Source organism: Aplysia californica, unplaced genomic scaffold (assembly GCF_000002075.1).
Source record: "Aplysia californica isolate F4 #8 unplaced genomic scaffold, AplCal3.0 scaffold00228, whole genome shotgun sequence".
NCBI classification, from domain to species: Eukaryota; Metazoa; Mollusca; class Gastropoda; order Aplysiida; family Aplysiidae; genus Aplysia; species Aplysia californica.
This window is the reverse complement of record NW_004797498.1, coordinates 296,191-311,478: the sequence shown is the minus strand read 5'-3', so window position 1 is coordinate 311,478 and position 15,288 is coordinate 296,191. Positions and strand designations below refer to the sequence as shown.

General features: G+C 39.3%; 1 protein-coding gene across 2 annotated transcripts; it reads left to right on the top strand.

Moving 5' to 3' along the window:
* Nucleotides 1-660: 660 nt before the first annotated feature.
* LOC101856808 lies at nt 661-14,170 on the top strand. 2 transcript variants are annotated; one of them, XM_013083380.2, is made up of 6 exons: nt 661-1,285; nt 4,264-4,333; nt 8,137-8,212; nt 10,917-11,035; nt 11,723-11,886; nt 13,674-14,170. In XM_013083380.2, exons 1-6 carry the CDS (start codon nt 800-802, stop codon nt 13,863-13,865), a joined length of 1,107 nt encoding a protein of 368 aa, XP_012938834.1. In that variant the 5' UTR covers nt 661-799; the 3' UTR covers nt 13,866-14,170. The 2 variants fall into 2 exon arrangements, with proteins under 2 accessions (XP_012938834.1, XP_005099923.1); XM_005099866.3 differs by having other exon boundaries at nt 661-1,873.
* Nucleotides 14,171-15,288: the final 1,118 nt, after the last annotated feature.

Sequence of the window (15,288 nt, the reverse complement as noted above, 5' to 3'; positions counted from 1 at the left end):
ATATATAATTATAGGCACACGCACGGATAGTCATTAATGGTACCGGGGTAATTATAACCAGTTGGAATATTTATCTTCGCAACAGTAATTACACTTAGAGAGTCTAGTTGGGCTTGGTTAAAAGACATTCTCTTGTGCTATCACTTGAGATATGACCCTTTCATTTCTTCAGGGTACAATTTAGAATTTCATTGACTTGATATTTTCCAAATTTGCAATAGATCTAGATCTACATTTAAAGAGTAAATCTAGATCTAGGCTACAAATTTCAAAACAAGTTTAGATTTACATTGTTTCATAATAAAAGCGCATCTTTTATGTACCAAGGCTGTACCAAGCAGCTTATGCTTTGAGCACCTACATTTTTTTTCTATTAAAAAAAATATCCCTTGAAAAGGTTATCCTGGAAATAAATCGTGGTTAATTTTATTAGGTCTATAAGTTAGTTAGATCTAGATCTAGATCTAGTCTATCAAGTCAAGGCAACAAAGGAATTTTCCCCGTTTCAACCACAGCACGTGCTTTGTGTTTTGGTGGGTTGTATCACGCGGTATCGCGTTTTGATTGGTTCAATATTTCCCCATGTACCCATAATTCACTGAAACTCTCTTCTCGAGCATGCGCAGCAAAGACACAGGCCAAACCTTACTTGTAGCCAAAGCTTGTGGGTTGTGGAAAAGTCTCACGAGCGTGTAATGACCTACGTGCACAGGGTGTGACAAAGAAAAATTGTTTTCATTGTTTTGCGGAGATTGTAAAATGTTTTAATTCTTACCAGGAATTGTGTGAATATTCAAACATGGTTCTTGAGTGTGAAAAGGAGTGGATTCTTGAGGCTATTAACCATTTGAAACATCGGAAAGCCCGTCCAGATTTGCCTCATATCAGCTTACGCATGAAGAGAAAACATCAGATGAGTTTTCCACAGACGAAGAAACTTCTGGATTCACTTATTGAATGTGGATTTGTTGTTCAAGCGGAATACAAAAATAAGATAAGCTACCGTGATGTCTCTAAGTGGAAAAAAGGGAGACTAGGTGGTCAAATTATGAATTCCAGCAAAATGCTGAAACGTTTTATCAAAGCTATACGAGAAAACGAGGCTTCAAAAGGCACGGGTGTTTCCGCTCAAACTATTGAGGAGTATTTGGGTAGTAAAGTTGAACAAAAATGCTTCTTGTCGGGTTCTGCACTTCGAGATGCATTGGATAAAGAAATAGAAACTGGATTCCTGTATAAAAGAGCAGTGGGAGATGTTACGGTTTACCGAATCAACGAAGACCATGTGAGTAAAATGCTGCCTGCGCTAGATCTAGACTCGGGTGACGCGCAAGATAGCAAGGATCAAGAATGCGGTGTTGTGGCTCCGACTGATGGAACGTGTAATAAACCCAACTCTAGCATGCATTCTAAAAAATTAACCCCAGAGTGTTTGTTTTCAGCGATGAGGGGTCATGTAGCTGATGGACTTGAAGGTGCTAGCTTTGATGATATAAAAACAGCTCTTTCAAAGCAAAGTATTGTGGAAACCGATACAAACGTCTCACTGTGCTTGCAAGACAGCATCTCTAAAGGTGTTGTTGAAAGTCAAATTGTTATGGGCAAAACCTTTTACATTCTGAAAGACAATGGGGAGGCAAACCGCACCAACACAGGTAGTTCATCAGATGGTCTTCTTTCTTCTCATACGGAGTACAAGATGGAATGTGATCGATCTGATTTGGAGAAAAGACTCGATGTTGTTACGAGTTCGTTAGTGCAGTTTCAAGCTTCAATGTCGAGATTGTCTCAAAATCCCTCTTTTGCAGGCAGAAATACTGTTGGTGATAAGACAAATGTTGTATTACCCCTGAGACCACCATCAAAACGAAAAGTGAGTAAATAATGATTTAGCAAGTGACTATTCTCGGGCGTCGCGCCGGTCAATAGATCAGAAGCTATTGCTGGTCTATTACTAATAACTTGTCGGCGCAGATTTGCAAATACCTCTCTCATCTGTTTGTCTTTGAAAAAAATTCCCACAACTTCACCACTTCATGCCACTTCCATTGATACAGACCATAGGTTTTCAGACACAAACTGCCCCAATTCCTCCAATTTAGAATTCCGTTTAGAATTACTTTGGGTTAGAAGAAACGTCTTCACAACTATTGACGTGAGTTCATAACAAACAAAGAGTGAGCATAAGAAGGAGTCACATTTTCACTGTTTACAAAAATGAAGATAACACAAGAAAGCACTGAAGTCGCGAAATCTCATTTCACCCAAGCCGCGAGTCAGTGTTTGCAATAACACCTTTAAACACACGAGGGCACACACACATAAAAGCACACCAACACGTTTGTTGTACACACACATGCATGTAGACCGCCATTGTGGCCTCTTGGTAAGGAGCCCGCTTTGGGAGATCTAAAGGAAGGTTTAAGTGTAAAACTGAAAGATCAACAGACAATAGCAGGGCACGCCCACACAGTCAGCTGTTTACGTGTAAACAAGCTTGAAGTGAGCGCTAGAAGTTGCCAGTTTTACTTCGTGTCGCCAGTCAGAGTTGTTTACATTTCAGACCATTCCTGCTCGAAAAGGAGTCAAAATCTAAAAATAGTTGCGAATGAAGAACGTTGAAGCAAAGGTGGCCATGAGGTAATGGTTCTAAAAATTAAATAACCTCACACCTACTTAATTTTCACCTTACCTCATCCCATGTCATCTGAGACAGTCTTTCATGACACTAATGACTAATGGGAGATCCAGTTGTAGAGCCGGGGGGTTCTCAAGATCGAGAGCAAGGTTACCGTGTTGGAATCTCGTTAATTAATTCCTGGGTTAGAATCCGGATAGCAACGGAAAATTTTGTTCTCTAAAGTTTTCTCCTTCCATCTTCTTTCCTGCTCTCTACAATGTCCTCTCATCTGCTTTTGTCTCCTCTTTCTGCCCCATCATTGCCTCACCTCCTTTGCCCCCTCCTCTGGGCTCCGCTGTCTCTTCCTTGCAGCCTTTCTACATGCTACTCCATGGCTCCTTATCTTTCAGTAACACCTCTCCTTCTCAGGCAAGGGAGAAAAATCACGGAGGTCCCGTGTGCAAGTTGCGCACGTTAAAGATCCCTACTGGTGGTCCAGAATTGAAGAATAGGCTTCGGCCTCCTCCTGGGCAAATTTCAAAATTTCTTTCCTACTGAAAATGTTTAATGTGTCTGGAGTGCTCATTATGACCTTTTATGCAGGTGCGAGCTTCGTATTATGTATTACACTAACACCCCACCCCCTCCCCCCCAGTTAGGGCCCTAATTCTAATGGGGTAGTGTCAACATCAGTTGCCACCGAGTGACGCGGTGGCAATTGACAAAAAGGCTGCCTTGACAAAAATTGACTTTTTGTCAATTGCCACAGAGTAAATTGGAGCTCTTTTGCGTTGGTGTGGTGGGTAGATCTAGCTTATTGTGCTTGAGTGCTCGGGTGTTGTGCATTCGCCTCTCGGTCCCTCTGTGTGTGTGTGTGTGTCTTTTCCTGACCCCCGTCCCCCGTCCCATTTCCCAGATATAACGTGAATTTCTGCTTGAGTTTGTGTGCGTTTGTGACCTTATACTTCTAGAATTGCCTGTGTTGGTTCTACACCAAAGTGTAGGCTAAGGCTAGCCTAGATCTAGGCCTACGTCTAATTGAAAACACGCCAAGTTGGTACCGTAGCTCTAGACTAGCTCGTCCAATGAAATTAGTTGAGAACAAATTGACCCATTAGACACACATTATGTATAAAGCTAAAGATAGTGTTGTTTTCAGACGACAAAAAGTCAATTTTTGTCAATTGCCACAGCGTCACTTGGTGGCAATTGACGCTACCAATTCTAATATCCCTCAGGCTATTTTTCTCTTAAAATATCCCTCGTTAATTTGGCCCCTGGGTGTGAAATCTTTGGTTGTTTAACTTTTAAAATGGTGCTTTTAGTGTTTAGAGCAAATGAATTTAGCAGTGCAGAAAATTGCTTATATATATATATATAGGGTCTTCTTTCGATCCCTATATTTAAATACTTTTTATGTTAGATGTGTGAGAGGAAAACATTTTTTTTTACCAGGGATTTGCCAAAAATTTGAAAAAGGTTTTATACTGAAAAATGACAATATAGGTCTTTAGAAGAAGGAAAATTATGTTAAGAAAAAATTGGGGGGGGGGGGGGGGGTCATTCTGTGCGTATTATGATATTGACAAGAAAAAGTTGATCTCTTTATTTAACTGATTCTTCTGTTCTGATATTATTTTCAGAGGGTAATGAAAAATCACGGGCCTGATTTTGAGATAGAGATGCCTACAAAAGTCAAGTCCAGGTTTACAGGTTTGTTATAAATGACGCTGATTTTTTTTTTCAGTTTGTTTACTTTTATTTTCTTGTTTATTTCTTTTATAGACAATAGTATGTTTGTGAGTTATCTGTAATCTGTTTATATATATATATAATTACAATAGCATAATTGTAATAATTAATGATTAGTGATATCACAGCCCAGAACATTGAATAAAATGCCATATGTTGTTATGTTGGGGTTTCGAAAAAGAAATCAGGATTTAGCATTCACTGGACACTCACATGATCGTGTGAATTTAATAAACAACCAATTACCTCTATATATAAGGAGCAGAAAGCACGAACAGGAACCAAACGAACGAAGTTCCAAGTAAGTCTCTTAGATGGACACAAGAAAGAGGAGTTTCATCTGCAGTTGAGGAACAGATTTCAACTTCAACCCTTGGCGGATCTTGGTGAGGAGGACATGGAGGTGGGGAAGCACGTACTGGACCAAGGTCAAAGAAGTCTTTACTTCAAAATGTCAAGAAATACTTGGTGAGAAGAAATTGGAGCACAAGGAATGGATTAGCCAACAGTCATTGGGTTTGATTAGTACTAGAAGACTATTGAAAGCAAAGACAAATGTAAGTAGAACAAGGGGATCAAAAGCGGACGCACTGGAGCAGTACAGGACAAGAGGTAAAGAGATCACTAAGAAAAGACAAGGATGAATTCACGAACAGACTGGCAGAGGAGGCAGCAGCAGGAGGGAACAATGCGAATCCTTTACCAGAATACAAAGACTTTCTGCAAAATATGGAATACCAGAAGTAACAATAATGGTCAAGAGGGAAAAAAACATTTTTGGAAAGGAAGCTCAGTTAAGATGATGGGTAGAGCATAAAAATTTCAACAGTCTCCTGAACAGACCACCACCAAGTAACCCGCCAAACATCCTGCCAGCAAGAAATGAGTTACCAATCTGCTGTGATGCTCCATCAAAACAAGAGATTATCGATGCCATTAAGAAGCTGAACAACGGAAAAGCGGCCGGTCCTGATCAGATTCCACCTGAGGCCCTAAAAGCAGATGCCAATGTTACGCCAGACTTCCTTTTTCCGTTGTTTACCAAGATCTTGAATGAGAGCAAGTTCCCAAAGGATTGGAAAGGACACCTTGTGGAACTTCATTTTTTAAGGGGGGGAATATCTCAGCAACTGCAGCAACTACCGAGGAATCACTCTTCTCTCAATACCAGGTAAGGTCTTCAACAGAATCATTCTGGAGAGAATCAAATCTGCAACGGATCTAAAACTTTGGGATGAACAGGCTGGATTTCGGAAAAATTGGTCAACTTCAGACCAGATTGCCACGCTGAGGATCATTGTGGAATTATCCTTGGAGTGGAACTCCCAGTTGATCGTCAACTTTCTTGACCATGAGAAGGCCTTTGACAGTATAGACCGAGCGACACTGTGGAAGATACTGAGACATCACGGAATCCCACAGAAGTTGGTTGACCTCATCAGGAGCATGTACGAAGGGACAAGTTGCGGGGTTATACATGATTGCCAGCTCACTGACAGCTTTTACATCAAGACTGGTGTGAGACAGGGATGTTTACTATCACCTTTCCTCTTTATCTTGGCAATCAACTGGCTGATGAAGGAAACCACCAGAGGACACAGATATGGCATACAGTGGACCCCATGGACACAGTTGGACGATCTGGATTTTGCAGATGAGTTGGCGTTTCTGTCACACACTCAGGAACAGATGCAAGCAAAGACCACTATTTTGAACAGCCTGTCAGAGACAGTTTGATTGAGGATCCACCCCGGACAGTCAAAAACCCTAAGGATAGATGCACTACGAAAGGAGCAGGTCACAGTAGAGGGAAATGCACTAGAAGACGTCGATTCCTGCTATGTTGGGAGTATAATTGACAGAGAGGGAGGAACAGGCGCTGAAATAAAGTCCGGTATTGGAAAGGCACAGACTGCATTTATTTCTTTGAACAGGATTTGGAGGACCAGGGATATCTCACCACGAACAAAACTGAGGATATTCAACTCAAATGTGAAGTCAGTCCTGTTGTATGGATGTGAGACATGGAACGCATCTCAGACGTGCATAAAGAGGATCCAAGTTTTCTTGTACAAGTTTCTGAGGAAGCTACTGAGGATCAGATGTACAGACAGGGTCGCCAATGAGGAAGTATTAAGAAGAACGAGACAGAGCCCAGTCATAGATGAGGTGGGAAGAAGGCATTGGCGATGGATTTGACACACTTTCTGGAAGTCAAGCAGCTGCATATCAAGGAAAGTGTTAAATTGGAACCCACAGGGTAAAAGATCAAGGGGATGACCACATGGAACCTGGAGAAGAGTCACGGAAATGGATGTGCAGAAAAGTGGGAAGACATGGAGTGACATCAAGCGACTCGCCCAGGATAGGGAAAGGTGGCAATTGTTTGTTCGTGGCCTATATCCTGATCCAGGGTGAAAAAGTCAATGATGATGATGAAGGAGCAGAATGAGTGCCATGGTACAACAAGTGAATGGGTTGTCATTTGGCAAACAAGTAACAATTCTATCGCAAGTTCATATTGTTATTGATGTCAATCGTTACCAACTGGGAGAACAGAGTGGCCACTCATCTCATGTAAGATTTGTACATGGTCAGACGATTGTTCAGTTGTGTGAGGGGGATCGAATATGACAGTTCACATGCCTCATTCCTCAGCAGCTGAAAATTTGTTACCTTAGTCAACTTATGTTATGTAAACAGTGGGGAGGCAGGGCTGCCCACCATTACAAATTTAGGAGAATTGTTACAATTTTTGATCAGTTTTACATCCCCCCAAAAAACTATTGTAATACCCGATTCTGATTTTAAAAAAAATATTTTTAGAAGGGCCCAAACCAGGAGTAAGGCAAACATTAGATTGACAGTATTAGAAAACTTCTGCTCTTTTATAAAACTCATCACGCCTATGTTTACATTAGATTTGTACAGTACTGGAATACGACCCCTGTCCTTGACACTTGGTCAGGAAGGTTTATCATGGCCGTATTATGAATTTCTAATTCAGTTTACTAGTTTCCTATCTGTTAATTACTAAAACACATGCGGAGGGGTGGTGGGAAGGGACCAGTAACCTGGTGCTGGTCAGTGAATGTTTATTCATAGAAGGGTCTAACAATAACAACAGATGAATGGAATGTGGCGGCTCATCAACTGCATCAGGGGCTGATATATTATATATAATTTATGACGTAGAGACTTGCGTGGTCAGCCTGGATAGGTTTTTGTGGCTGGTGCTAGTTAAGATTAGTGATTGAGGTCTCGTTAGACAGGTGATATATCATCTTGGGTAGTGCCATTATTTCGAAATAAAGTAAACGAAATCGAAGTGCCCGTCTGGGAAGGTTTGACTGCATAGTACTGTTCAGTGTTTTGTTGTGTTTATTAGATCTATCTACTTTTGAATAAGTTCCTTTGCCCCCTCTTCTGGGCTCCTGACTCTTTCTGCAACCTTCTACTGCTACTCCTTGGCTCCTTCTTTCTACTGTCTTTCAGCCACACCCCTGATCTTGTGGTAGGAAAGATCTACACCTAGCATTCTCGGACAAGGGTGAAAAATCTTGTAGGTCACGTGTGTAAGTTGCGCACATTAAAAGATCCCTTGGTGGTTATAATAATTGATAATAAGAGCAGGCTTCGGCCACCTGGGCAAAATTCAAAATTTCTTTACCAACTGAAAATGTCCCGCACGCTCATTAAGTTGGGACATGAAATTTTGTGACAATGAACATTGGCTAAAGGAGAGTTGTTTTTTTTCTCCTCAGAAAACAAGGAGTCAGTTTTTCCTACTCCAGCAGACTCACCCTCTTCTGAAAAATCTGAAGCTGCTGTGGAAAACAGGTAATCATTTTCAATAGCTGACTTGATGGGCCACCTCCTAGTAAGCGTAATTTACAGGATATCCCGCAGCTGTAAGATTAGATGAAAGAATTTAACATGTCTGTTCAAGCAGCACCCAAGATATTAGTAACAACATTGATTTTATCAAAATTAAATTTATTGCAATGCTATTTTATCTTTATTTTATCTGGTTTGATGGGTGGAAAACTAATTTACAAGTACTCCAAAGTCAAGCAGCAAAATTGATAATGCAAAAAAAAAAAAAAGAAATCAACGCATGTAACACCAATTCTGAAAGAACTACACTGGCTGCCAGTAAAAGAAAGGATGAAATACAAAATTGCCGTTTTCTGCTATGATTAAATGTATAAATGATGCTGCACCTTTTATCTTAAAAAATTCCTGGAATTAACATGTCATCCACCAAGAGCCCTTAGATTAGCCTCTGACAATCTAATTCTTAAAACTCCAAAACAAAATTACGAAATATACATCAAGCATTCCTTTTTGTTTTATTGTTCCCAGGTATAGAACGAACTCCCATATAAAATAAGATGTGCCCCAACAATTTACATTTTCAAAAAACAGCTGAAGCATTTCTTATTCACAAATATATTTACACTGAATTTAAATATTTTAACATTTTAGCATTTTAAAGTCAATTAGTTAACCAATCGTGCTGCGAACTTTTGCGAAAGTAAACAACTTGTGTTTCATGCGCTCATATGACCTTAGCAGTTGCGAGAGCCGTAAAACCCTATACTACTACTACTACTTTCTTATTCAATACCCGTCATAATGATGTACTGTTATTTTTTTTATGCATGTGTATGCCAGACTGTGAGACCGAGAGGAAGAGAAAGAGAATAGAAATGTATTTCGATTTATAGAGAATGAATGTTTCTAGTTATTCAAGTTTCAATGTTACTGAATAGTGACCGTGAATTTTTATTGTATTTGTGTATTTTTTAGTGAACGCATTTCCAAGCTCTCTGTGAGACTTTTTCTCATAGAAAGTTTTATACTTGCAAATATATTTTATATGCATAACACTGTGTTTTACGTACTCACATGTCGATTAATTTTTAAGATGTGTTGTCTTTTTTTATGTAATGCGCATAGAGCATTTTTTAGAAAATGGAAATACGCAGCATAAATGCTATTTATTAGTATTAAGTTTCATGTTGATGTTTCATGCATTTCTTTTCTTTGGTTCTTTGTGCCATTTGTTCAGATAATGTGTTTGACCCTATTTTAAAACGTAGACAAGAATCAGCCAGTTAGAATTTTTAGACTTTACCCATTTATGCCTGATAAGATTGATATATGTGAGGCATCATGGTGGAATCAGGCGCTCATCAGAATTACAAAATCGGAGAAACAAGCATTTTTTCACCAGTTTGGCAATTTTGATCGATTTTTTTTTTCTTTTTTGACTCCACCCCTTCTGTGTTCATATAAAACACATTTCCATATTAATTTTACTGAAATACGTTGATTAAATTAAAGGCACACAATACGTCATTTTTCAGTTTTCATAGACTCTTTAGCTATTGAAGTTACCGAACTTTGGCATACCCCCCCAAGGGTGGTGCTACTGACTGAAGTGTCTTTAAGCGATTCCCAAAGGGGGGACATTGACATGTTCTTATGCACAGTAGAATTGTAAATGGGCTGATTCATCAATGTCATGCTCTTAGATGTGCACGACTGCAACAGGGAACTGCCACTTTTTCTTTCCTAATCCTTACTATCGTCATTTTGCCTCTGCTTCTTTTGTATGTTTGTCACACTCTTGTGACCCGGTATTTCCGGGCTGCCTTGATAGTCGAAGCAGACTTTATTGTGCTGTTGAAGCTGAAGAGGTGAGCAGAGTAAGCCTGATTCCCAGTAAGGATTTCTCTGTTGACATCCTGCTCTTGGTGCTCATATGACCGTATGCAGTTGCGAGCGCCGAAAACCTCTACTAGCTACTAAAACTAAACTTTGGCAGCCATTTTCTCGGTAATTTCACCACCGAAACCAGGAAACTTTACCTCATTCAATTGCAAACATCTTGACTTCTATAAAAAGACAGTATTTTTTCATTGAAAGCAAGGCAAATAAATCAGCCATCAAATTATGCCAATGACTCCACATGCAAAAAAATTGACGAGAACCTGATTCCACCACACTGTGGCATATTTTACATATATATGATGGCTGTATCTCCTGATCTATAGTATAGGTCAATGGTAGTGGACGGTGAATGATACTGATATATGCTCAAAGCATGTGATGATTGACGGTCCATTGGAAAAGATCAGGAGAGAAATTTGCCTAGCTACATCACCAGGCGCTTTTCGTTCAGCAAGCATTGATTTCAACTTTGCTTGTTTAAGTTTTAGTTGAATACAAGGTGTTTTAATTGATTGTTTTGAGTTTAAAAAAACAACTGGGATAATCTTTCTCCTTCTGTTCAGTCCTAAGTTCATTGTATTCAATTTTACTGTATTACAATTGTGTAAGTTGAAAATCTGATCATGGAGCTTCAATATCTCTATGAGTTGGGTGCTCGTAAGAAATTTCATGCTTAAAGATTATTTTTCAGAAGCTGATTTATTTCATAGACAGGTTAGTTTGCCTCAGAATGTAGTAAATTGTAGTTTCTTTTCAATGTAACACCACATGTGCTTATATGTCTTTTGTAACAAACTGTTCACAGTTTCAAATTTGAAACCAAAAAGAAGAGAGGGCGACCAAAGAAAGGCTGTTCACCAACTCCAAAGACGGAAAGAGTTGAACAGGATTCCGAAATATTTAATGATGAAAATTCAAAGCAAGGTAAGTGCTTCATATGATATATATTTATATATGTATATATATATATGTCTCAGGCATAACATTTTTTTCAGAATTGACACAAAAATTTGTTCTTATATAATATCTTTAACCCCTTCACTGCCCCGGCCCGCTGATTCAGCGGGCCAAGAAGTGCTTCCCTGTGCCATGTGCCCGCTGATTCAGTGGGACTATTATGAAGTCATTTTGTGTGCAATTTTCCACCTTTTAAAGGGACAAAACTGTGTCACGACTAATCCTCATTGATATTACAGTAGTCTCCCGTGAATCTGAGTCATTTTCATTGTTTTGAAGAAGTGAAGTGTTGACGTTCTGAGTTGTGTTTTTTTGGTGGGGTTTTTTTTTTCTTTTCGCAATGGCAGCCAACAGACCAGTCTATCGACCTTCCTTTTTAGCCGCAGAAGTTCTACACGAAGTTATGAATGACTAACAGTGATGATAATGATTTCAATTGAGTTAGGGGCTCTATGTGACGCTTGTAGTAATGGGAGCAATTTTTCCCGGCACAGCTATGTAGCTCATAGCCGGCAGTGAAGGGGTTAAAGTGTCTGTATTGTCTTGTTTGATTAATTTTATAGTCTCTGTTTTGATGCCTTGTGTTGATCACCTAATGAAGAAAAGGCAAGCTGTTTTCTTAACCTTGATAATTCACTTTCTTTCTATGTGCAGGAACCCAATCTGAGCAGTCGTCACTGTATAACGAGGATGAAGAGGACTCGCGCAGTCTGCCTGCATATGCATATCCAGACATTGCCAGTTGGACTCCACAGCAAGTTGCGGAGTACTTCGCCCAAAAAGGATATGAAGCCGAGGCTCAAAAGATGTTGGAGAATGTAGGTGTTGAATTTACCCCTTTTCCTCTTAATATCTCATTTATGTAGCTTTTGATTTTGCGAGTAGCACCTTTAGTAAGAGATAATGTTGGCAAATACTGGTTTCAAGACTTGTGCATCACACATGGTTAAATTAAGGACATCCCCCCCCCTCTCAGTGTGCTGAGGCGTTAATTTGAGAAAGCACCCTTTATATTTAGTAAAAGGTACCGCTAAGTGCCTCTTTCCTCCATCTGTTGCAAATCACATCAATAGAGAATTTGAATGAAATGAGGCATTTTCAATTAAGAATACTTCATACAATAATTATCATTTGGGAAAGTGCTGGGTTTTTTGTTGTTGTTTTTTTTTCTGCACCATATTGTGGTTATTTTCTCTAAGGCTCGGTTACTTGTCTTACTTTTCCACTGTGTTGGGGTCACTGCAGTCGGAACATGTCCATCTCTGCTCTCCCCCCCTCTTCAGGTTCCATAAGGCTCGGTTGTGAATGTCAAACCAATTTGATACTGGGCCTGAGAGAATGTCAGAATGAGAGAAAAAATGTTGCCAATACCCACTTGATAACATTTCACTTTCGGTTGTAATTTTGATATACTTCCGTTATGCTGAGAGTTAAAATTTGCGGTCTACTCCCACCTTCCATCACTTTGCATGTCAAGGGACACCAGATTTTAAAATCTTACTAACTCGCCATGCCAGTCCAAAGACTGAAAACCCAACAGATGGATGGTTGACGGGTGCTCTGGTGTGGTTGAAAGTGTTTTATTTGAAACTTCTCAACTTTAAAATAAGAAATTAAAGAAGGAGGCTTTTAATTGCATTAAAGTCAGAAAAGCGTGAAAATTGATTATTTGAAAGGTTCGGCTTTTTATGTTTTCAAGCCAACCGGAAATTGTAAGGTTACTTCAAGTGCCAAAGAAATTCTAATGCTGCATTCATAGCATGACATCATTGTCATTGACTTGTCATCTAGAAACTGAGACCGAGCCAGAACATTTCTCTTAAGGTCCCTGCATATGCTTTTCCTTCGAAGTTCTGTAATTTTGAATTGAAGATATTTTCATTTGGAATGGACTTTTTTTTTCAGCCAGTTATCATTGAAAATGGGGTCGTGGCATTCAATTTTTGAATAAAGTGTCTGCTGTGGGGACCCATGTCGACCTGACAAGGAAAACATTTTGAAAGATATGGTAGAAAAAAAGAAATAATACTGAACTTTTCTAAAATTGTCAGATGTTTGGGAGGGGGTTGTCATTGTAGAATGCTAGGTTGAAAAAGACATAGAACAGAAGGGAAAAACAATACTGCTGAATACTTGACCTGAAATTGGCCACGCTCAATGGTTCATATCACATCCGATCTAAGAAATAAATTGCATCTCATCTCATGGGTAGCAGGCCTTTTATTAATAATTTTAGTGGTAAATTCAAGCTCAATCAAAGTGACGGAAGAAAGATTACATAAGCAGGAGAGGGTGCTTGTACTAGCCGAGTAATCACTGGCCAGTAGCTTTTTTTTCTCTTTTTTGTGTGATGACTTATAACCTCCTATGTTAATGTAAGGACTTTCACAGTTTTATAGGGGTGAAGAAAATATTGTTCTAAATTGTTTGTCCGGTTTTGTGAATGATGAGAATAAAATAAAGATATGTACTGTTGAGATTTTAATGACCAATCAGTTTTTGAAGCTAATGAATCGGGGCTGCATTATTGAGCCCACAATAATCATACATGAAGTTTTTTTCTTTGAAAAGTTTGAAATGTTTTCTTTTTTTCTTTCTATTTAAGGAGTTGGACGGTGCTGCTCTGGCTCTCCTGAAGCGTTCCGATATTGTAGGACCGCCCCTTGGAGGCATGCTTGGAATTAAGACTCTAGGAGTTGCTCTCAAGCTCTTCCGGGATATACGAGACCTGCTCTATCAAGGCAATGCTGACAACTATATGGATCCGTATGAAGAAAAACCTTTCCACAGATCTTGATGATTGCCATAGCTATAATGATATAATGGGTTGTACTAGATTGTTTTTATTATCATGATCCAAGGTGAAAAGGTGAACTGATTTTAATGGGTGTGCAGGATGATCAAAAACACCCCCCCCAAAAAAAACACAACAAAAACGGAGGGTTTCTTACTTAAAAACCTGGAAACCGTGTAACTCCTGTCCTGTGGAGTGTTCTTATCGATCAGCAATTCACTTACTCTGTGTGATGAGCATTTATTTCGGAGCTCCGTGACAGCGAGCAACTTGTTCTCTGGAAGACAATAAAAGTTATACATTTTTCATACTGAAATAGACCAGTGTTGACCGGTAGGGTTGGAAGCCGACCTCATAAATGATCTAAATTGTGTCTGTGAAAGCTCACTATCAGATGACGAAGATTCTCGAATACGTGTGGGTCTAGCTCTTCTAGATCTTGATTGGAAAGTTGATGAGTAGTTGTTTTACTATCGCTTACGTTCTCCTCATCGCAAGGCTGTGAAATGTCACTGGCATCGCCAGGGGCAGACTGTCCCGGGTCACTGTCATGGTGAAAATGACTGCTGGTTGTAGGTGCACTCAAACCACTCATTTTCAACGTCTTTTCAGCTCGAAACTCGCTATGAAAATGACTAAACTTACGCTATCTTTCCCTCCTTTTCGTTTGTAAACCAATCTGAAGTAAACAGAATTAAAAACAAGTATGCATGTCAGGAAAGGGAAGTCATTCTAATAATGTGTTTGTAGAGCTTTAAGAGCCATCCCGTTGTTAAGGTACACATAGGCGATATGACACAGTGACGCGAGTGCTTACGCATTGCCGCAAGGCGACGAGAGATGGTAAAGTGTTAAAGGGTCATGAAATGACCATCAAATTACTCGATTATCATTGAAGCAACTGTTTTCTACTAATATGTTTCCGTATGTTTGGGTGTCCTCGATAAGTGTATTATAAGGAAAATATGGCCCTTGTTAGTGTAAATTTCGATTTTCTTCCAATTCTGGCACCTTTTTACCTTGGATCATATATATGTGTTTACAATGTGTTATTTTTTTTCCTTTCTCAAAGCCATGGGATTTCTTTTTTGTCCTGTAGAATTACCAGGTTTAACTCACTTGCGACTGGGCCCTTTCACCAGTCACAAGCGTTGAAGACTGGCGTTTTGGGGGGTATTTCAATAAGTCACCACAACTCTCAGAATTACCCTATTGTAATCATTTTTTGACACAATAAAGTTCAAGCTTAATCTAGTACAAAAAACTAAAGTTGTCTAAGTCTAATACTTTAATTTGTATGATTTTTTAAAAATTGGCATGAATTTGATTTTCGAAAAATTTCCAGAGACGTGACAAGTAGAATGAAATTCACTGCAACAACAAAAATAAAAGTTCAAAGTGTTCTGGTTTGATTTGTATACATGTG

Coding starts and splice junctions, on each gene's coding strand:
- LOC101856808 (XM_005099866.3), top strand. CDS start 800: ATGGTTCTTGAGTGTGAAAAGGAGTGGATTCTTGAGGCTATTAACCAT. Junction 1,874..4,263: donor GACCACCATCAAAACGAAAA/GTGAGTAAATAA, acceptor TATTATTTTCAG/AGGGTAATGAAAAATCACGG. Junction 4,334..8,136: donor AGTCAAGTCCAGGTTTACAG/GTTTGTTATAAA, acceptor TTTTCTCCTCAG/AAAACAAGGAGTCAGTTTTT.